The sequence below is a fragment of the Ixodes scapularis genome, unplaced genomic scaffold (assembly GCF_016920785.2).
Source record: "Ixodes scapularis isolate PalLabHiFi unplaced genomic scaffold, ASM1692078v2 PGA_scaffold3__209_contigs__length_174095766, whole genome shotgun sequence".
Classification (NCBI taxonomy): Eukaryota; Metazoa; Arthropoda; class Arachnida; order Ixodida; family Ixodidae; genus Ixodes; species Ixodes scapularis.
In genome coordinates this window covers 38,686,330-38,709,094 of record NW_024609868.1, presented here as the reverse complement: position 1 = coordinate 38,709,094, position 22,765 = coordinate 38,686,330, and the positions used below count along the sequence as shown (strand labels likewise).

Genomic DNA, 22,765 nt, shown 5'->3' with positions numbered 1-22,765 from the left:
GCTGATAATAATATCTGGTCTGCTGGGGCATATGAGGGTGCGGACATGACCAATTTGTCCGAGATTCGCAGATTTCGGGTGGCATCCAAGTACTCATGTGTTCTTGAGGAATGCCACTTTCGTGCTAGCCTTCGTTAGCTATTGAGCTGCACTCATTTAACATAGTGAAGTGTGGCGTTCTTGACTTCATTTTAGGTTACCGTACCCTAAGATCGACGTGTTCACCGTACACCGCGGAGCCATACAGATTACGTACTAATATAGTTTGCGATTCTTGCGGTGCAGAGCGTAGAGTAAACTACAAAGTTACTAGAGGAACTTTAAAGGTGACCTATGCTATAGACCCCTTTCGAAAGTGCATGCCCTTTGTATGAAGCTGTGGAATTCCTGCACAATGGCCGACAAAAGTGTGAGCTTCTGGGGTCTGAATACCTCCCGGCCACCGTGGTCCCGGCTCACTAACTCTCGTACAGCAAGAGCACAAGCAGAAGGTACCTTCTCGCGTTACTTGCACGTTCCGCGGTGTCGGTTGTTCCACCACTGTGAAGTAGATTTTTTTTTTTCTATGGGCACGTGGCTTTCGAAATGGGTCTAATATCTTTTGTCAGTTACCTTCTTTTTTTATCGGCAACTTTCCACTTATGGAATGCATTGCTCACCAAACTGCCCTTCAAACTAAAACCTCTTAAGGCTAGACCCTTCGCTCAAACGTTAATATAGCAGTAAAAACAAGAATATATGTGAATATAACTCTCACTTTTTTACAAGTGCGAGTTACACTCAGTACAAAATATTGAAAAATATTGCTCTGATATCTTAATAAAAAAAAAAAAAAATTGCGCGGATGATCACCCGGCGTATCGCGAGTAGACGGCGTTAGCTCAATGAATCAATCGATCACTTTATTTTTCTTTCACCAGTAAAGATGGTAGCTGGGGCAAAAAGGTACAACACGTGCAGTCAATCACGACGCAATACTACTGCATCGTGATTGACTGGATATTCGCATGATGTTGCGTCGCGTGGTGCCTCGCGTACACCGCAACCGATTATAGAGAGGACGTTTAGCACCAAGCACGTTCTCACGTACCCGCTGCACACTTTCTTTGGTTGCACGGGCGTGTCCATTCGTCGCTCGGTAGCGTTCTTTTCGCTTCACGTCCACACACACAGCATGATCTTGACGTCGTATGCGTTTCATGCTAACAGCCAGGGTGAAACCGTCGACACCTACAAATTGACGACGTTCTTTCTCACGGGCGTATTTAAGCCGTAGAGCAGCCCCTGCTTGCTACGGCGTATGTTTTGGCCGTCACACTTTTGCGCGCAAATGCTTAAGAGCGCCGAGGGAACGGGCGACCGAGGGCGACAAAGAGAAGACGTCGAGGAGCGCGATCACATGACCCCCAGCGCAATCGTCATTGGCTGAACGCGCTGCGCCTCAACCCAACACCAGAAGGCCTCCGCACCGTCACGACGGTCAGATCGTTCGAGGCGTGAGATTGGGCACGAGTGCTGTGTCAGTATTCGGCTGGAGATCGTGCCCAATCAGCGCGTCCAAAGTCGGGCTCGGGGCCAATAGCCGAGTTGGCGCCATCCGACTCTGATGACGTCTCGTGAAGGAAGAGTGGAGCGTTCGGAGGCCTTCGTTATTCTAGTTGGTGTTGCTCAGCCGCGACTAATATCAGCGAAAGGGCGCGAGGATATCACTACCGTACTCGCCCTTTTCCGGCACCAAAGCCACCTTCGATAAACGCGCGCATGCTCCGTTCGTTTTCGGAAACACAATACTCGCCATCTGCAACAAGCCCAGTACAGCTGACGCTGTAAAAAATTAGAAAAAAAAAAATTCACTTTGAAGCAACAGTAAATGTTCAGGTGTGTGCCTGCACCTCCGGGCGCGGCACATTTGAGAGAGGGGGGAGGAAGGGTTCTGAATGGGCCTCCGCAGAAAATATTTTTGTCTGATTCGGTGTGCTTTAATCCGGTACAATCGCGTCGCCATGGTAGAGGGCACTTCGATGACTTTTTAAAGGAGCGGTGCAACGACATTAAAATCAATGTTTTTCACTTTACACGAGCTAACTGGCACTAGTGGGACTCAAGGATACTCGCCCGCAACGCCACTGGCCAAGAGACTCCTTTGTTGCGCTGTAATTTCAAGGACGAAAGCGATCATTTTCATTCAATCTCGCCTTTGCAAAATTTGATGACGTAAAGCGGGGATCGCAGTACACCCAATGACGATACTTGAATGCTGTTCATAGATTGGACCCGAGCATTGCGTGGGCACTCGATTTGGGCTCGTGATAATTACTTGCTCGAGAAGCATACGGATAGTGGCCCGTGTACAATAGCTGCAACGACGACAATAGCCGAGCCATAACAATGTCTGGAACTCAGCGCGTGTCCTGTGCTTTGCCAACCCCAGCGCGTGGCTATGATCAACAATGGCGGCTTACAATCGGTTCCAGATCATGTGGCCGCTTGTTCTGGCTGCGAGTTGAGGGGGTGAACGGTGCTCGTTTTTCTTTAATTTTTTTTTCCTGGGACTTCTGTTGCGTGGGGTGAAAAACGAACACGTGTTTCATAGGTCATTAATGTCAGGGATCCGTTCTAAGCGGTATTTGCGCAAAGTGCAAAAATTGTTGCATCGCCCCTTTAATGGGTAATTCCTGTCAAAAGGAAAACCTAACGTATTCCAACGACATCAAATTAAACCATATCTAGAAGGCGTTCAGGTGGGTTCGGCGGGTTTGCTTGGAGATACACGAAATTGTTTGACACAAAGCAGTCCCATCGACCCTTTTACTATAAATTTAGTTTTTTTTTTGTTTTTTTTTTAAATGTGCGCTAGTACTTTTTATGCCAAGTTATAAGGTACTCACCTCTTTAATGTGAGCACTGCCCGTTTCTAGGTTTAGAAAGCCCAGGTGCATACCTTCTATCGTCTTTTCTTATGTATATTCTTTGAGTTTTTACGCCTTTTTACGCACGAGATTGGACAAAACTGCGACGTCGGCGTTCGGCTAGGAGTATTGTCCAATCAGAAAGAACACGACTCCTAAACGAACGCTGACGCCGTAGTAGTCTCCAATCTGTGGCTTACGGTGGTCTTCTTTAGTGACGCAGGAACACACTGCTTTCTTATCTGGGAGGTGTTGGCTGAAACTCTTTATAACTGGAATAGACAGCGACGTTTTATGTAAGATGTGTCGTAAGTCACGCTGTCACGCTGCTAATAATAAGAAAAATCGACATGTCATTTCCGTGCTGCAAAGTCATCTCGCTTCACGGAGCTTTAAGGGCTTTATAAATCAGCTTCAAATGTTTATAAGCCAAAAATAAAAAGGGCAAAGCTAACTTTTTTTTTTTTAACGTCAATATTCCTTTTATGTTAACAAATAGTACGTAGCAAGTTTGAAGTGTTGTGAACGGGCCCAAAAAGGCATGTTTTTTCTCTCACTGGGTTTGATGGAATCTATTTTCCAACCAATTAGTGGGAACTTGTTTTAAACGACGTATTTGTTAACGCGTTTTCTAATAATGATCACTCTTTTCATTTTATGTATCCTGAGCGTGCATTCTTTCCAGTGGACCCGCTTATTTCTTATTACGACGGGACTGCAAAGCTAGTCGATAATTCGAAAATTTCTTCGTCATGTGGTGTTCACCATATTACCTCTAAATTCCTTAAGAGTACTAAACGTTACACGTCGATTCTTTTCACCAATATTTTTGAACAATCACTAAACCTTGCTGTCTTACCGAATGATTGGAAAACAGAAAAGGTGGTTCCACTTTTCAAATAAGCTGAAAAACATAGTCCTCTTAATTACAGACCCATATTTCCTTAACCAGTACACCCTGTAAAATCTTAGAACACATTATTTCCTGCAAATCTCTGTCCTACGAGACTCAGCTTCTCACTTTCACTAATGACGTACTTTCGATTCTTGATCGTGGGTACCAGGTCGACTGAGTCTTTCTTGATGTTTGCAAAGCCCTCGATAGAGTTTCTCATAACGTTTTCATTTCTAAACTAAGCAAACTTAATTAACATAGACCCGAATGGTCTCTCCTGGATTAGGTGTTTTTTTTTAAACTAATTGATACCAGTTTGTTTCCAGTAACGACACTAATTCTTCCCTCCGTCCTCTTATCACTGGTGTCCCACAGGGGTCTTTTTTAGGACCTCTTTTGTTCCTCATATACGAGTATATAAACGACTTGCCAATGTTTATACCATCATCAATCAGTTTATTTGCTGACGATTGTATAATCTATCGTGAAATAACTAACAAATTTAATGCTGCACTTCTTCAAAGTGACCTATGCGCAGTATCCAAATTGTGTAACCTGTGGGAAATGACCCTTAACACTAACAAATGCAATACTATGAGGGTTTCTCGTCAGAACACGGGTTCATTGTCACACTCAATTTGTAACTCTCTACTGCAGTATGTGACGTCTTAAATATCTCGGTGGTCACGTCACTTCTAATATGTGATGCAAAACTTATTTATTTATTTTATTTATTTATTTAGCCTCAAGGGCCTGAAGCATTATAGAGGGGAGTGGATTAAATTTCATAACATAGTACAACATTGTGCAGTTATAAATAAAGACAAATAAGAGACTCCTAATCATAGAATGATAGCTAAGGCGTTCTTGAAAAGATCGTGGTCTTCGATGGCTGCCGTAGGTGCGGGAAGGCGATTCCACTCATCTGATGTGGGTGGGAAAAAGGACTGAAAAAAAAACGTTAGTTTTGCAAAGTGGAATTCCAACCTTAAAAGCATGATTCAACCTCGATGAGATATACGGGGGAGGCAAAATAAAATCGTGGCGCAGATCTGGGTGATGAAAGAGCTTGTGAAATATTCATAGTCGAAGTAATTTACGGCGATATATGCTAGAGTTGGTAGGTTGAGGCTAGATTTCATTGAGCTTATGCTGGCAGTTCTGTTATTGTTAGATAGGATAAAACGAACTGAATTATTTTGAACAATTTCAAGTAAACCTATTACGTTTTCTTGGTAACCATAACCATATTATTGCTAACGCTAACTCTATGCTTCGATATCTTAAAGAAAATTTTACTTCAACCCCAGTATTAAAGTTACTTCTGTACAAAACACTAGTTCAATCAAAACCGTAGTATGCCACATTAATCTGGGACCCCGGACATTCAACGCTCCTGACTAACCAACAATCTCAACAAAATCGCGGAGTACGTTTCATTTTCTGCTACTATATTCCGTTTCACCTAATGTTGTACCGCAGTGAAGGCTAGAAGCGCGAGCTCATAGCGTTGGCAGCTGCCCTTAATGCACGAGAGCCGGTGTCGCCGAGATGTCCCCTATACTTCGTCTCGCCTTAGCATGGACTAACTGCGAATGCTGTGCAAACGCAAGCGGCTAGCCTTGACTGCTTTGACTAAAGCACTCGCTGCACGAGCGCTTGTGCAGCTGCCGAAGGCTTTATCCAGAGCAACTAGCCCGTGCGTTTAGCATGCGCGGCTAACAATAGTCCATGCTATGGTGAGACGAAGTATAGAGCAAGGAGCTCGCGCCTTGCTAAGGTGAAACAGAGTATATCATCGCACAGTCAGTGTGTCATCTATGAAAAACAGTTTATTACTACCTCTTCTTTCTTGCGTCAAAAAGGACTTCGTTTATGCCTCTTCTACAAAATATATTGCACTAACACTCCACAAAAAAAAAAGTTATTTTTTTGCTTTTTTATATATATCTCTTCACGCATTGATCATCGTTACAAAGTTGGCATACCTCACGGTGAAACATTAGCATACATTGACTCTTTTTTTTACCAGAAACGTCTTCTGAGTGGAAACCGCACCCTCCAGCAACTTTAGTAACTATACCGTCAAATGATTTGTTTCGATCTGCGTTAACTAATCATGTTCGTTAATATTTCCTCGGTTTAGTATCTTTGAAAGTCCATTCTTCGTGTTTATTTTCTGTTTTGTGACGGCGGCTTCTGGGCCGCTGAAGTGTGTTTGCGAATAAAAAAAAAAATAGTCAGAATAGTTTGTAAGCACCTGTGCCTTTGCTGATCCCGGTCAATGTTCTCGCAGAAAGCGGAGGCACGTCGTCGCTGGGTCCTCCCCGGGAGGTGATCATTGACGCCGTGGCCGAGCACTCGTTCACGCTACGCTGGAAGCCTCCCAGGCCCAACCCCAACAAGCACGTCAAGCTGCAAGGCTACATGCTTTCGTACGCCCCCACGGGAAGAACCGCTTTCGGTAAGACGCCTTTTTTCAATCTTTGCTTTTGATTTATATAGTGTTCAGAAATTGCGCGGTTTCGCCATTTGTTGCTTCGGAAGCGTAGGGTGCGTCCCAATCATCTCATTACTGCGCTGCAGCCAATGGAATTGTAGCTTCACACGATACGTACAATCGAGAACCATCTTCACCCGTTGCCTCACCCCAGTCAATCGTGACGCGAGTGTCGACCTTTTTCGTTTGGCAGCAAACTCAGTGGCGCCATCTATTTTGTAGCCCTGGCACACTTCCGGCCCGGGTATATTTTCTAAATTTTTACCCATCATTCTTTCACCATTAGAGTGAATTATAATTAAGAGTGGCATAAGCGACCGTTTTCCGAAAAAAGCGCGTAGAGTTACCGTCGCAAGTACTGGGAAACTCGCCGTATAGTTGGGAACCGGAAGGGTTTGAGGGTTATGTTTGCACTAGTTTGCACACTGGCGCCACCACGCTTCAACTCACGCGAGAAAGAGCGAATACCGGCATGTGTCTCCTCGTGCAGGCAAGTGCGTGCAATTACAAGCTTGCCAATGCTGCGTTCACGCCCACACTGCACAGATTTGCACGCATGGGGCACCAACGAGGCGCCACGCCTGCAGTTGTTTTGATTCATCAAGGGGGCGGTGGAACAAGTTAGAAGCACGGTGTAAGATAATACTGTTGTGGTTAGAACTAAAGGCCCTCCATGTTTTAAAAGTAGCGCAAAGAACATCGATGCACGAGGTACGTGCAGCCCTTGGGAAGATCAGGCTGGCACAGCGTAGCGCTGAGCTAGATTTCAGACGCCATGTTCTTCCCAGAAGTGGCGCGCGGCACGCGTGTCAAGCATTTCCACTACAATGAATGGCACCGCTTTTCCCATGATAGTGGGGCTTTAGTTAGAACGAGTGAGCGTAGAAGAAGCAACAAGAGCGAGCTCCGAGCCTTCAGCGTCCCTGTCAAGCACGCGCGTTCGTGCAAACTGAAACGGAGTTTAGTGGAACCGACCATTATAATATTTACAAGTCCTCATCGCGGCATGCGATCGCCTCAGCCCAGCGCGTGCTTGTTCGTCGCTTCGCAAAGCGAGCAAATCACGCGCCATGCGCACGAACGTTAAAATGGAACCGGCCAGGAGCCCTTTTTTACGAAGGTCTCTATTAGCCCCCAGAACTTTGCGTGGCGCCCCCTTACGGCGAGCCGGGGTGACGTCACGGCGAGGACAGAATGTGTGCCTGACTCGCTCCGCTCGCCCAGTGGAGGCTTTGACGAAGTTAGCTTTCGGCGTGCCCGTTTCTATTTAATTTTTTTTTCTTTGTGCGCGTTTTTTGCAGGAAGTGTAAATTTTTATATGTGGCTTTAGTGAGGTATGGCCTGTAGCTGCAGGCGAAACTTCAACCAACATTTCAGGCATGGTTGACAGGGCAGGCAACGTATGAATCGCAGATGAAAAGGAAGACATATAGATTTGCATCTCACACAATCAATGCCACTGATGGTCTGAATTAATTGGCAGGTTATGTATACTATTTCGTGTTTTCTTTTTTTATCTCTTTTTTTAAACAAAAACTCCGAAACAGAAAAACTGCATGCTGCTCGCGCAACAAGTTAAATGTAGTCCGCGCTATAAAGAGAGAATCACAAGTGAGACAGCACAAATACAGAGATAAAATAAAGAAAGAACGAACTCAGGAATATACAGCTATTTGTTTATATCTGTTTATACTGCTCGCATTTGGCCTCTGCTAGATTCGGATAGTATTTTAATGGACTCGACTGGTGCTATCTGTGGACTTCTTTATAATACCACTCAATGTACAACAAACGTAGGTGAATGTGTCTAGTCCGTTATTAGTCCCTTAAGCTCTAAATTTTAGAGCTTAAGCTAAACCAAATTGTACTGAAGCTAAAATACCACAAGCGTTAATCACTCAAACTGTCACCCTTCACAGGTTCCACATTTTCTGCTATTCGTGCAGCATCTCCCACTGGACAGCCGTTCGAATGTTCGCTGTTCCTTCTGTGTTTCTATCTTGTTAGAAAGGCCAGCTGTAGGGAGTTTGAAGGCTGAGGAAGTTTTTGGGCACCTGCAGCAGTATCTCTTTTAATTAGAAATGACAACTCATACTAAACGGTATTTTTTTCCGAATACGCAAGGCTGGGATAAAGGAAGAATGCCAGGAAAAAGTATAAACATTCTAAAGTACGGTAGTATTGCTGCGAATATTTTGGGCAGTTCAATATATCTCATACAGGCAACTGTGGGCAATTCGGCCGTGTTTCCTGATACCATACAAACTTATTTCCAGTAATTGTGCGTGTTCTAAAAAAATAAAACAAGCCTGTATACCTGTTACGAACTATATCCTTAATTCACGAAGAAGCTACATTGATGTAAAACAGCCCCATTCCGCGAGCACTTCAAAGGTTTTTAGACCGATGGCTTTTAAGGCATCTGCGAACCGGTGCACGCAGAGTGACACGCGAAGAGTCGGGGTCGCAAACTAATTTGCCGACCGATTAAAGACCTTTGATATTAATGCCATTTGAAAGGCCTGCAAAGCGGGATATTCTCCTAAATCATGAACATGCAAGGAATAGAATTCCAGGGTCTGAAACACTTACGCCGCCGCTTCACCGACCCCTCGCACAATTGCCTTGTGGACCGACCGGGAGGTTTATCGGCGGAATTGCCTTCGCCGATAGCTTTCGGGATTTTTAACCCAATTATAAAGGTCAAAGTGGCAAGCACGCTTATCGAAGGTACGGAAGCACGTCGATGTCGGCCTAACCCAGCGTCTTGTAGACCGGGCGAACAAGGTCTCGCTCTTTGAAGTACTTGCAGCACACAACGCCAAACCAGGAAACCGGTGCAAAGAAGCGAGCCGGATGCGAGATCGCGGAGCGGAGTCCTCCCCCTGACGTCACGGTACACCTCACCCAATCAGGGCGCGGCGACCGCAGCGACGCTTGTGTTCGCTCTCGGGGCTAATACTCCGTTTCACCTTCCGTCCGAGCACAACGGACGCTAGGGCCATCCCAGCCAATGCGGCGTTGAGGGAGTGTCATGCGACCTTGAGCTCCCTGTGTCGCCCCACCCCACCGGCAGGTCACGCGACTTTCTCCCCGCGCTGGATCGGCTGGGATGGCTCGTGGCGTCCACTGCGCTCGGACTGAAGGTGAAACGGAGTATAGACCTTTCCAAAAAAGAGCTTGTGGCCGGTGCCATTTTGAGCGCTCGTGCGTATGGCGCGTGTTTTGCTCGCTTTGCGAAGCGACGAACACGCACGTGCTGGGCTGTAAAGATCGCACGCTGGACTGTGATTTTGTAAACATTGGAAAGGTCTATTAGCGCCGAGATGTTTCGGTGGCGCCCTCTTATGGTTTCCCTCCGTGACGTCACGACTGGGATTTGCCTCGCCGTGACGTCACCAGTTGTTATCCTGGCTACTTACCATCAGGTGCAACGACGAGTTCGATGGTGTGTTTAAAAAGCACAGTGGAAGCTAGGAGCCATCGCAATCCGAAACTAACACCGTCAAAGTTGACAATCTGACAATGCTCATATGCCCATGGTTTGGCCAATCGTGGAAAGCTGACCGCAGCGACGCTTTTGGTCGCGCACATCGCTAATACTCCCACGTAACGGCATTGACCAAGAAACCGCTTCGTTGCGGTGTACATTCAAAACTAAACCCGAGCGTTGTTGTTTTCTATATTTTTTTCTGCAATATTTGACGACATAGTCTCCCAGTTACGATACGTGGATGCAGCTTATAGAGTGGACCCGAGTATTGCGTTAGCTTTCGATTTGGGCTCGTGATAATCAATAGGCGCTTTAAACACGCGGAATATGTAGCCGCCATTGCCGACCTTCTCTTGTCTTACCGAGATGCCGAGCCACTGAAGCGGGCGTTGATGAGCCTCCACATAGGCTATACGCTAAGGAGAAGGACAGAGTAGCACCTAAAGTGGCAATAGCCTGTCCTACTGCTGCAATGATAAGCGAACGGAATAAGAGGGAACAAAAACTGAAGATCAGTTATGGCGGCGCCCATGAACTGCTTCCTGAAACCGTCTATACACGAACTCAACTCTCCTACGTCACGTCGCGGTGATGGCGCGCCGGACGCACTTCCGGTCTGGGGCAGTGGGCAGAAGTCGCCGTGCCAGACATGCATTCTTGTGTTCCTTTGGAAGAAACGAGACAAAAAACCTTCCTCCTCGTCAAAATGCTGCGACGGGGGTCGTACCAAGGGAGTCTGGAAAGGTTTGAAGATCAGTTTTCATGTGTTCCTGCCCCCCCCCCCCCCCCCCCCCCACACACACACACAATTCGTACGAGAACCTGGATAGTAGCCGTGAAAAGGGCAAACCAGACTCTGTCGAACTAAGATTGCGTGCGCGGGCAACACTCTGTGGTCGCCAGATGTATTTGCTTTGTTCCAAAAAAAAACGAGAGAAAACCGCCAAGTTGTCCGAACCACCCACGGGTTCAGTGCGTCTTCAAATTCACACGGCCGCCTGATCGTTCGAACTTTCGTCTGCTCTTTCAAACGTCTGCTTTTTGTCGTCTGCTAGTTCAAACAAAAGCGGCCCGTAGACCAAACTTTGACCCGGTGATTGCAATAAGAAGTAATTGCAGGCCTCAAAAGACTTAAGCAGGCTCGGTGTAAACAGTACATAAAAGATGTTGATCATTGGTACCGGTGGCCATCACCGACTTGTTACGCTTGGTCTGTTCCCGCTTCCGATTTTCAGTATCGACGTCGATCATCGCCGCTACCTTCTACACTTTTGCAACACGAGCGACGACGCTACCGAAAATAGCTGGAAGAATCTCATCATGGTTTTAGCGTCCATTCTGCGGCGTTCATGCGAATGAATCGCCGCATGTCAAATTATTTACGGAAAGTTTAGCGGCGTAACGAGCCTTGATAATTTTGTTTAGGCGATTAAAGTGGTAAGACATTGCGATAAGGACATAGAATCGACAATTCCAACGCGAAAAAGAGTATGCAGACTCACACAGACGCCGACAACGTGACATTCGAGTGGTTTGTTGACGCGGGACGCGGTGCTTCTTGCCCGCACTCCATTGCGCATGCGTTCGAACTGTCGTCTGCTCTTTCAAACTTGGCTGCTTTTTGTCGTCAGCTCGTTCAAACGACAGCGGCCCGTCAACCAAATGTTGACCCGGTAATTGCGATAAGAACTAAGTGCAGGCCTCAAAACACTTTTGAAGGTTGGTTGGGGTAAGTAGGCGAAGTGGAGGTAAACAGATACAAGATGTTTATCGTTATTGTTACCGGTGGCCATCACCGACTTGTAATGCCCGATTCTACTTGCGGCTTTCAGTATCGACGTCCACCATCTCAGCTACGGTCCACGCTTTTGCAGTCCGAGCAACGTCGCGACTAAAAATAGCGAGCAGAATCTCATCGTGGGAGTCAGGCTTTAGCGCCCATTCTGCGACGTCCACGTGAAATGAATCGCCGCACGTCACATTATTTACGCAAAGTTTTGCCTCGTTAGTTTTGCTGAAGCCGCTCAAGTAGTCAGACATTGTTAGGAGGACGTAGCATCAACAATTCCAACGCGAAAAAGAGCACGGGGACCCCGACCGACGCCGACAACAACGCAATTCAATGGTTTGTTTATAAACGACGGCGGGCTTCTTGCCCACCATCCACCGCGCATGCGCGGCGCCGGTGGCATCCGCTAGGGGCGCTCAGGTTTGTTTGTAAACATGAGTTGGTGTATAACTCGACAAGCATTCTTGTAATAGCTCGTGTCCAATCGCTGTATGATGATAACAGTAGGATCCTAACATCGTCTAGAACTCAGCGCGCGTCCTGTGCATTGCCAACCCCAGCGCGTGTTTATGACAAACGTTGGTGCAACGAGTTTGAGTAAACTTAGAGCGGTAAACCAGCGGCCAAAAATGGCAACCCCCCCCCCCCCCCCTCCCCGGTTGCCGCTATCTTGCCTGTTTGCCACATTAGTGATCACGTGACGTTAAGATGGCTGCGCCCCGTGGTGGGCCAGATCAGATTGGCCAGATCACGGTAAGCAGATGGGCACTCTGGGGCTGCCTTCCAATCTTACTCGAATGGGTATGGCTCTATGGCTCTTCCGGCGGATCAAGTCACGTGACAAGACAGAAACAGCAGTGCTGGACGCGGGTAGGTTTTCAAACGCAATGGGTACGAGACCTTCAACCAGCTGCCTAGGAGTGAGATAGAAGCTGCGTTCGACTTAGCTGCACGTCCTGCACCGGTGTAGAAAAGTGTAGGGTGGTGTACTTCCGGTCGTATCTCAATACACACACCGGAAGTAGACTGCCTACACTTTTCTGCACCGGTGAAGGAGGCGCAAGTAAATCGGATGCAACTTTATCTCACTCCTGGGTGAAGGTTTCGTACCCGTTGCGTTCGAAAACGTACCCGCGTCCAGCATTGCTGCATCTGTCTTGTCACGTGACTTGATCCGCCGGAAAAACTCGGATCTAGGGTGCCTACATGTTTCCGCTCCGCTTTAGGGTGGCGCCAACTTCTTGTTACCCTTTCCCAGATCCTCTCCCACCGCCATTTCGACTCACTTCTTTATTGGCTAAACGTACACAACGTTGAGTTTTCGTAGTTTCGACACACCGGCAACACTGTGAGGCCACTTCCGTTTCCGTTGATAAGAGGAGTCGGACGAGTCGGAAACTCAGCGGGGTGGCGGTCGTCGTGGCTGTCGCTCTCTTTATTCGGGTGTTTCATACTTTGAAGTTGCGAGCAGGAAGTATGCGTTGCGTTTATCGAAACGTGAGTCCCCTCGACAAAATGGAACGCAACAGACCGGCATCGCACGCTGAAACCTCGCCGTCGGAATGAGAGCGGTGGGCGCTCCCTAGCCCTAACGAGGATTAGAGGAGTAGCGCGAGCGCACGACTGGCGAGTGTGACAAAATGGTCGACGAAACAGCGGAGGCTGCCATGGTAACGAGGTAGGCAACACTGGTTTGTCGGCAACAGGTATCACAAACGTTGTCGCCACCCTAAACAGCGGAGCGGCGGAAACATGTAGGCGCCCTACTCGGATCCATTCGAGTGCGATTGGAACGTAACCCCGGAGCGCCCGTCTGCTGACCGTGATCTGGCCAATCTGATCTGGCCTACCTCTGGGCGCAGCCATCGTAACGTCACGTGATCACTAATGTGGCAAACAGGCAAGATGGCGGCAACCGGGTTTGGGGGGGGGGGGGGGGGGTGCCATTTCCGCTGCTGGCAGTGGGTTCCGGTTTACCGCTCTAAGGAACTCAAGCTCGTTGCGTTGGTGGCTCCAGATCACGTTGCCGCTTGGTCTGACTGCGAGTTGAGGGGAGGAACGTTGCTCGTGTTTCTCTAATTTTTTTTGCGTCTACCATTACATGAGGAGAAAAACCAACGCGCTATTCATAGCAGACTTGTACGTAATCCGTTACAAGTAACGAGATTACTTGTAATCCCTTACATTTGTCAGTAATTTAGTAACGGAATAATTACATATTTTCTAGAGTAATTTTAAAGTAATTCCCTTACATTTTTGACGTAATGGATTCCTTGTAATCCGTTACATGTTTTTTCTCAGTACCCAACCCCCCCCCCCCCCCCCCCCCCTTTTTCTAAATAAAGATCTTTTCTGTAAAGTTGAGCCCAGTGACACTGTCACGCGAATAGACCAGCGCAAAGGGAAGCTTGGCACTCTTCAGTTCCGCAAATCCTTTTTTTGCAATACCAAGCCCCTGAACCTATTTTTTTTTAGACCCTAACAACAATGTCGAAAAATCCAAATGAAGATTTCTACAAGGAAAAAAAAAGGGAGGGGGGGGGGGGGTGCACGTTATTTCCGCTTTTTTAAAGTCCCTTTGTTTTTTCTTTGCGATCGAAGACGGGGAGAGGAGGACACCAAGCGATTGTGCACCTTTTCGAGAAGGTCGAGGTGGTAAGTGCACTGAAAAGAATTAACAATGTCCTTCTGGGTTATAGTGACTACGACCATTTTCATAATGTCACAACACGAGACAACGCTCCGTCTACCCTATCCTTTTTGTGAGTCAGCTTTTTGCGAGCGCTTAGAAAATGGTAATAGTCTTTCTTTCTTCTTCATGTTTTGTCCCAGCAGGACGCATCTTATCTCAAGCAGATATTGTTACAAATAAAACATAATGGTAGCTGACGTGGACTTGATATTCTGGGCTTGAGGAGAGAGTGAAACTCGTGAGTGGGGCCATAGCGTGGCTTACTTAGTACTCTACCCTTTGCTGCGCGTGACATCAGCGGACGTCTATGTGGAGAACACTGGAGTAAACTGCAGCAGGTTCGTGCTCCGTGCGTTTTTGAAAGGCACCAAGAAAGGTACACACGGCAAACGTGCGTTTACATTTCCTTGTTTTAACCGACGTTCTAATTAATTGTTGTTATGACTGTCCTTTTTTTATTACTTATATTTATATACTGGAAACTCTTTTTTATTCACCAACGTCTCAGGTGACGCTCGAACTGTTCAGAACCAAAGATAGAAGAATATCGAGCCAAACCTTATTTATTATTTAATTATCACCTTACTGTTACAACTATGTATGGCTATTGGTGACTTCCACAGCTTCGCGAATTTTAGTAGATCGGTCCGGTGACTCCGATTACGATATCCGATTCTTCGCCGCCGTCTTTGCGCATGCATCATATCGTTATCGGGTACCGTTATCGCGGGTATCGGAGGTACCGGAAGGATCTACTAAATCTCTCGAATAGCAGGCAACGGCTGCAACGCCGAAGCTTTGATCTACATTCGAGGTAAATAGTACTTCCCTTGTTTTTCTGAAAAAGATCAATGCAGAGTAGGAAGCATTCGTGAGGAACAATATGGCACTCCCATCCAGTGCCTCAGCTCAAATGGTGTTCAGCGTAGCAGTCGACATATTGAGTAAGAAATAACGCAAAATGTCTGACGAGACTTCCGAGAGCCAGCTGTTGCTCGAAATACTCAAGGTCGTTAAATGGAACACGTTGCAACAATGAGAGCTTGTATAACCCTCTTCCATTTGTTTCTTACTTGAGGACAATAATGTTAAAAGTAACGCACGAAAGTAACGGATTACTTTTTAGGGTAACGGTCAGTTACTTTTATGGTAGGGTAATTGTAATTGTAATAAATTACAATTTAGCCTTGAGTAAATGTAAATGTAATTCCTTACTATTTTTCAGTAACGTGTACAAGTCTGATTCATAGGTTATAAACGTCATGGATTCCTTCTATACCTCGATTCAGTTTAAGTACAGACGCAGCCGATGCCACCAACGCGAGCTCCAGGCTTTCGGAGTCTCTGCCAAGCACGCGCGCTCGTGCAGTGCAAGCACTGTTATTGGTTACTTGCTCGCGCTTGTAGCATCGGTTGCGTTTGGACTTAAGCTGAAACCAAGTATGAGGGGTATTTACGCAAAGTACAAAAATCGTTACAGCGACCCTACCATCTCACTGCGCCACAACGCAGGCAAAAGACAGAGCGGACCTTCCCCGTGAACCCACGCATAACACCTACTACACTGACGCTTGAGTCACCGACGACAATGCCGTGACGGCGACGGTCGAACCCACTACCACCACCACGACGTTTCACTGCGGGGTTCCCTCGGTAGCAGGGGCGGAGGCACGTGCCTTTTTTAAAACAATCACTGCCAATACACCACGGCAACCATCACTGTGCGGACGGACAGTCAGGGACCTTACCGCAGCTTCGAGGCGCAAGCATTGACTACGCGTATACACTTCCCCCCAAGAATATATGCGGACTCCTCCGCAAGTTACAGTTAATCTAGAATGAATCCCCGACCACCAAGGTGTTGAAGAAAACGAGCAAGCACAGTCTCTATCTAGCCCGCGACAGAGAACCTTAGGGCCCCCCGACACCCTGGCTGGAACCGTGCCATCCCCGAAAGGGCCGCTCCCAACATCACGATGAACGAACAGCACACATGGCCAGCTTCAGATCCCAATGCCGCAAGCTCCCTTCCACTTCCTGGACCCACTCCAGACAGGAGGCCCCTATTATCCGGCAAGCACAAGCCCTCTCGCTTCCTACGGAGAACTATATACACTTCATCCAGCGCCGGTCTGGTCGCCCACCTCAATGACTGCGGAGGTTACACCTGCAATGAACACACATACTGATCCTGTCCCTCAACATCCCTCACCCGTCTCTCTACCTCCCTTCCCTTCTCAGTTTCTTATTTATGGGAGAGCCGGGACGCTCCCCCAAAGGATATCCAAGTAAGCCCCCCTAACCACTCCTCTTCGCCCAAAAAAAAAAAATTTGGACGTTAAATTAACCGATTTTACGAACGACGAGGACAGCGCATCCTCATCCTCCAATGAAGTTTGAAATCGGCTCGGACTTGAGCAACACCTAGAAGCTAAGGCCGTAGCGCTCCGAGTCGTGACGTCACAATGGCCGGATAGGAAAGGCCTCTTGTGAAAAGTCGCCCACTTTGGTCCTCTTTACCCAGGCCGCGTCGCCTACCTGGTTCTTACTGTGATACGTTTTGCCGTTTCCAATCATTGCGTGTCTCGCCATTTTGTGGAAGCAATTTTGTATGAAATATGCATTCCTACAGGCAATAATTGCGTGACTCAATGTTTTCGATTAGCGGTGTAATATCGTTCCCGTATAATAAAATGTTTTCTAGCCCAGTGGGTGTATGCAGCTTTCATTTTAGCTAAAGGGACGCGCTGATATGTGACTAAAAACGCGTTGTTACGGCGGTCGGTCCACGCGCGCTGATTTCGCTTCGGCGCTTTGACGCGCGCCCTGGGTGGCCTTCCTTTGCGACGTCACGGGAAGAGAGCTACGGCCTTAACTTCTAGGAAGTTTACTTAAGTCGTGTAATAAAGTGTATACTCTCTCTCTCTCTTACTACGGTGCTACTACTCGTGAACCAGTAACGCGTCAACAAATGCCCTAATAATTAACCACGTTACTTTAGTCTGAAGTTGTTTGAGGCAAAAGTGTACAATATCAGAAATACCTGAGCGCGCACTGATCTGCGGTTCACTTGCAGCATCTATCATTTAATTTTCCTTAATCAGTTCAAGTAATGTGATGGGCGATCGGTTTGATGCCCTAATGGTCGGTTTTCTGGTACAGAGAGTACTCGATCATTGTGGGGCGACATCCCTCTTAGTAAGAATACGGATTAGAAGAAAGCTCGATTATTGACGTGTACAGTGTATTGCGGGCAGCATACATGCAAGGTCGCCTGAGGACGTACTACAATTAATTAAATTGTTTTTTCGTGAGTGATAGCCTTTTTGCTCACCTCTATGGCCATAATACGGCACTCCAGGGAGTGAAAGCTGCGATGACGATACTATAATTCTAACTATGTAAAAATAAATAAATACTTTTTTTATAATAACAACGCACACAAATACTGACACTTCTCCACACATTAGTGTACGTTTTTAGATGTTGACCTCAGGGATAAGCTTGAGAATAATACGTCAATGTCTACACAAGCATTTTACTTCGTGGCATTTATTGAACACATTGGTGTAAAAAATGGCAGATGGCGTTAAACTTTAATATGTGCAGATCGCTATCATTCTCCCGCAGTCCGCGTGCCAGACCATTTCGTATTACCTCATTAACACTCAAGTAATAGCATGATCATCTTATAAATACCTGGGTGTTCATCTCACCTCTGACCTATCATGGACTACTCACATAACCTCTGTTATTTCTGATGCTAACCGTTCTCTTGGATATTTTGCGCCGTAACCTCAAACTTGTTACACCCTCCGTAAAACGACTAGCGTATACTACTCTTATAAGATCGAAGTTAGAATACGCCTCATCTATGTGGTCCCCTCCCCCCCATGGCAGTCCTACCCTGCAAATAATCTAGAATCCGTCCAAAACAGAGGCCTTCGTTTTATTTATAACAACTACTCACCATATACCAGCATACCTGGATTACGCCAAACAGCTAACCTTCATTTACTTTCCCTTCGCCGTCGAGTATCACGCCTTTCTGTCATCCATCGAATTTTTTATCGCAATAGCCACCTCAAAGAATCATTGCTATCACCTCTCCATCGTATTTTCCCGCGTCTAAATTACCTATGTAAATTACGTCCAATTCGATCATCAACTGTTTCTCACCAGATTTCCACACTACCATTGGCCATCGAGGATTGGAATTCACTACCTCACAACGCCATTTCTATTATTGATACTACTAAATTTGTTGAAGCCATTACCATCTCTTTATCTAACCCACCTAGCTGGCTTACAGTGTTATAATTGTTAAAGTTGAGGCTTGGGCGAGTTGGTACATACTTCGGAATTAAAAACATCGCGAAAAGACGAGGACCCGACGAAGAAGTAACACGGACGCAGCGCTGCGTCCGTGTTACCTTTTCGTCTTGTCTTCATCTTTTCGCGCTGTTATAATTGTGTTTACTCTTCTATATTTTTGTTTCTATTGCCACCACCTTGTATAATGCCCCACGAGCCCTCAAGGAAAATAAATGATTATGATGACATATAATACGCATGCGAGTCTAACGTCTGTTGCTTCGCGAGAACCGCAATAAGTATCCCACTAGAAGAAGACATTCAGGAACCAACTCCGTACGTCTAGTCGACAGACGTCCTCCAGAAACCAGACGTTAGCCCAAAATCGCTCGCAAGTACTACGGTAATGCAAACGTGTAATAGTCTCGGTTCTTCTTTCATAAGCCTTCCAAGATTGCCCTTTTCTTCCTATCCCGCGCGCAAATTTCATGATTCAGGCTGATCCGTTCTTACCACCTTTCTTTCATTATAAACAAATTTTCGCGTATAGGATTCTTCTTTCGTCACCGTGCTTTATTAAACAACCCAAAAATATACAGCAAACTATCCACGTCTGTGGCGTAATCTCGGCAAAATAAAATATACCACACGGAAACCTCTTATATTCCCAGAAGGACGCTTTCCAAACTAAAACCTAAAGAAAGAACTGTCAGAGGGATCACGTAACATAAAAGTGGCGGCCGAACGTAATTACAGCAGCGCGAATGGCCGAACCTTTCTCCCCGGCCACCTCCTTCTCGGGTGAAAGGGACTCAGTATAGAAATCGGGAGCTGCCTCAGAAGCGAAAATGCCCCGGACAGATTCCCCGTTGCGACGGGTCCTGTCCCCTTCGGTCTCTGGCGAGGCCGCGCGGCGCAAACACTTTCCTTCTGCTTTTTCCCGAGAGTGTCGCGTAAGAAAAGTTTCTCGCCAGTCTCCGAAGAGATTGAAAGAGACGCGGCGAGGCTTTCGTCCATTGTGCGCGAGACAAGCCTCGATTAGTGGGCTTCCTAGCAGGGCGCCTCGAGAAGATAAGGCGCGGCTCGCCCCCTGCGGCGGCGCCTTGTAGGATGAACTCCGGTCTTCAGCGAGCACGACCCTAGACCTTGCTTAACCCCCGGCCTGTGCCCTCTTAAGCAACCCCAATCACGCGGCGCTCAGATTGGCCTTAATTGGGTGCCCGCGCGTGAAGTTGTTTGAGAGTGTTTCTGCGGCGGAGGGTTTTGGTCTTTCACTTGCTCCTGGACGCTTACAGAACGGCCAGAAAAGATTAAAGCTGAGAAGAACGCTGCAGGTTGTAAAGCACCCGCCCTTCACAATCGCGAAAAAGATATTACTTTGGAGCTCGGGAAAATGTTACCTTCGTCAGCTGTCTCGCGTATCGAGACGTTTTCGCCACGCTACGAGGCAGATTTGTTTAGGGAGAATTTGCACCACGGAGGCACACCCTTGACGAAACGGGTAGTATAAAGTATGACCCTACTATTTAGTATATATCGTAGCTAGAGTTCAGCCGCTAATATTAAAAACTCTAATTAGATTGCGTAAGCCGTTGCCTGATTTAAAGTTTGCAACCATGTGTCCTCATTCATTCATTCACTCATTCATTCATCATTCTTTCATCCATTCATCCGAGGAGATCAACCGGAATGGGCATAGAGACTAAGTACTGCAAATCGAGGCAACGGTTTAAATGATGCAAACAAAGCCATAGCCCCCTCCCGTTCAAGTTACACCAAGCCTTTCATTTTGAGCTGGTACGACGCGAAGACAGCCGGCACGAAAGTAAGCGTGACTAAACAAATTGGGCTATGAGGATATTTATACAGCGTGTAGTTGGTCAGCCATTGAAAGTTGCGACGAGTCACTCGCTGTAGATGAGCAATTTAGCCGGTGCAGTACAACCGCTAGCCTCGGATTTTTAACGTGCACCATGCAGTAGTGATACACGACCGCACGCCGGTACGATGCTCATCCATATCGAAACGGGCAGGGGTGGAGCTCGAACCCAGGATCCCTGGGTTCTGCAGCGCGAGCTTTCGCTCCACGCGCGTCGAGCTGGGTGTGCGCTTTAGCCCACTTCCGTGTAAGCGTGACTTCCGTGTGGTGGCGCTAAGTAAACTTTAACATCTGTTGCGTGGCGAAAGCCACCCTTTACTTCGCATGAACCAGGGGCGTCTCTCGCCTACTATACTTCGTTTCAGCTTAAAGGGGCAGTGCAACGATATTCAACTGGAATGTTTTTCACTTTACACGAGCTTACTGGCATTAGTGGGACTCAAGGTTACTCGCACGCAACGTCATTGGCCAAGAAACTCCTTTGTTGCGGTGTAATTTCAAAGACAAAAGCGGTCATTTTCATTCAATCTCTCCTTTGCAAAATTTGATGGCGTTTGATGATGTAAAGGGGGGATCGCAGTACACCCATATGACGATATTTGAATGCTGTTCATAGATTGGACCCGAGCATTGCGTGTGCACTCGATTTGGGCTCGTGATAATTGCTAGCTCGAAAAGCATTCGGGTAGTGACCCGTGTCTAATCGCTGCAACGACGACAATAGCCGAGCCATAACAATATCTGGAACTCAGTTCGTGCCCTGCGCTTTGCCAACCCCAGCGCGTGACTGTGATCTACATTGGCGGCATATAATCAACTCCAGATCACGTGGCCGCTTGTTCTGGCTGCGGGTTGAGGGGGTGAACGCTGCTCGTTTTTCTTTAATTTTTTTCTGGGACTTCTATGGCGTGGGGTGAAAAACGAACGCGTGTGTCATAGGTCATTAACGTCAGGGATCCGTTCTTAGCGGTATTTGCGCAAAGTAAAAAAATTGTTGCATCGCCCCTTTAAGTCTAGAGGCAGCCGATGCTACAAGTGCAAGCATGTGGCCTTGAACAGTGCTTGCACTACACGAGAGCGCATGCTTGGCAGGGACGCTAAAGGCCCGGAACTCGAGCTTGTAGAATAATCGGTTGCGAGATACAGTAACTTCTTGCAGTGTATTTAAGAATCCTTTTTATTACAAATATATACCAGAAAATACAGTGTTGGTTTGACACCCGTACACACAACTCAAGAAACTAACGCTGGGACGTCGCTGAAGCAGACGACTGAACGCTCGCGCTGCATCTTGTAATTCGGTAGCAATTGGGCGGCGCCACTTATGCCCTGTTTCATAGTACTTACACTTATCGGCTGTTGCAACGTACGATGCGCATGAGAAACGCCTCCTTAAGTACGAGATCGTTGTCTTCCGTCGTGCTTTGGCTGCGCCTTCACCGAATGATAATCTAAAACAGAGAGTTCGCGCTGGAGCTGAGCTACTAGACTACAGCTCTCACTTTTACGTTTATCTGTCGTTCACAATACGTCCACTACACCCATAATAAAAGGAACGAGGAATATAGTATTTCTGTCCACTCACTGAAAGTTGCAGTAGAAAGCATAAAAATTCGAACACAACAGCCGGCCACATGACCAAGTGCCGGTTATATGTTCATTATAGCCATTATCCCCAGAACTGCGTCTGTATAGTATTCTTCATTACTACACTAGCAAGCTTTGCCTCAGAAAGCTTTGGTTTGAATAGGGTAATGTGCAAGCACACATGTACACGCTCCTGCCAACTTGGCATCACCAGTGTTGTCTCCGGTATGGGAGACGAAACGTCCGAATAAATTGTTATTTTCTGTATGTAAATGTCGGTGTAGTTTGTTTTATCGGGTACAAATGTATTATCGGTGTGTCTCTATGGGTGTTTAAGAATAATAAAACCAACATATCACGGTGTCACTTTGTAAGCCACGCTCATAACTGCCCGGTTACGCTCTTGTTAGATACTTAACTCTAATGTGAGAGAGTTAGAGAGAGAAAGGGCGATGCGGAAACGTCTCGAAGCAAGTCTGAATGGCTCTAGGAGGGAAGTCTGTTTTCGGGTTGCCGAAGCGAGGAGCGGTTGTCGGCAGGATCTCGACGAGTTTCAACACAGGAAGAGGTCATTATACGCGAAGCTTAGGAGTAGAGCCTAAAGTAGTCCAGAGCAGAAGGCACTTGAGCCATCATTCTTTTAAGAGGCATGGTGTTATAGGGTTGGTGTCAATGTGGATTGTATTCGCCCTGCAGCCTTTGAGGGA

At 46.9% G+C, this 22,765-nt stretch overlaps 1 protein-coding gene across 1 annotated transcript in view; it reads left to right on the top strand.

The window, feature by feature from the left end:
- LOC8038916 (multiple epidermal growth factor-like domains protein 9) overlaps positions 1 to 22,765 on the top strand; it is a 171,144-nt gene that overhangs the window by 81,955 nt on the left and 66,424 nt on the right. The window contains exon 2 of the mRNA XM_029982979.3: positions 6,101 to 6,268. Within this exon, the coding sequence (XP_029838839.3) occupies positions 6,101 to 6,268 (168 nt within the window). The remainder of the gene's footprint in view (positions 1 to 6,100; positions 6,269 to 22,765) is intronic.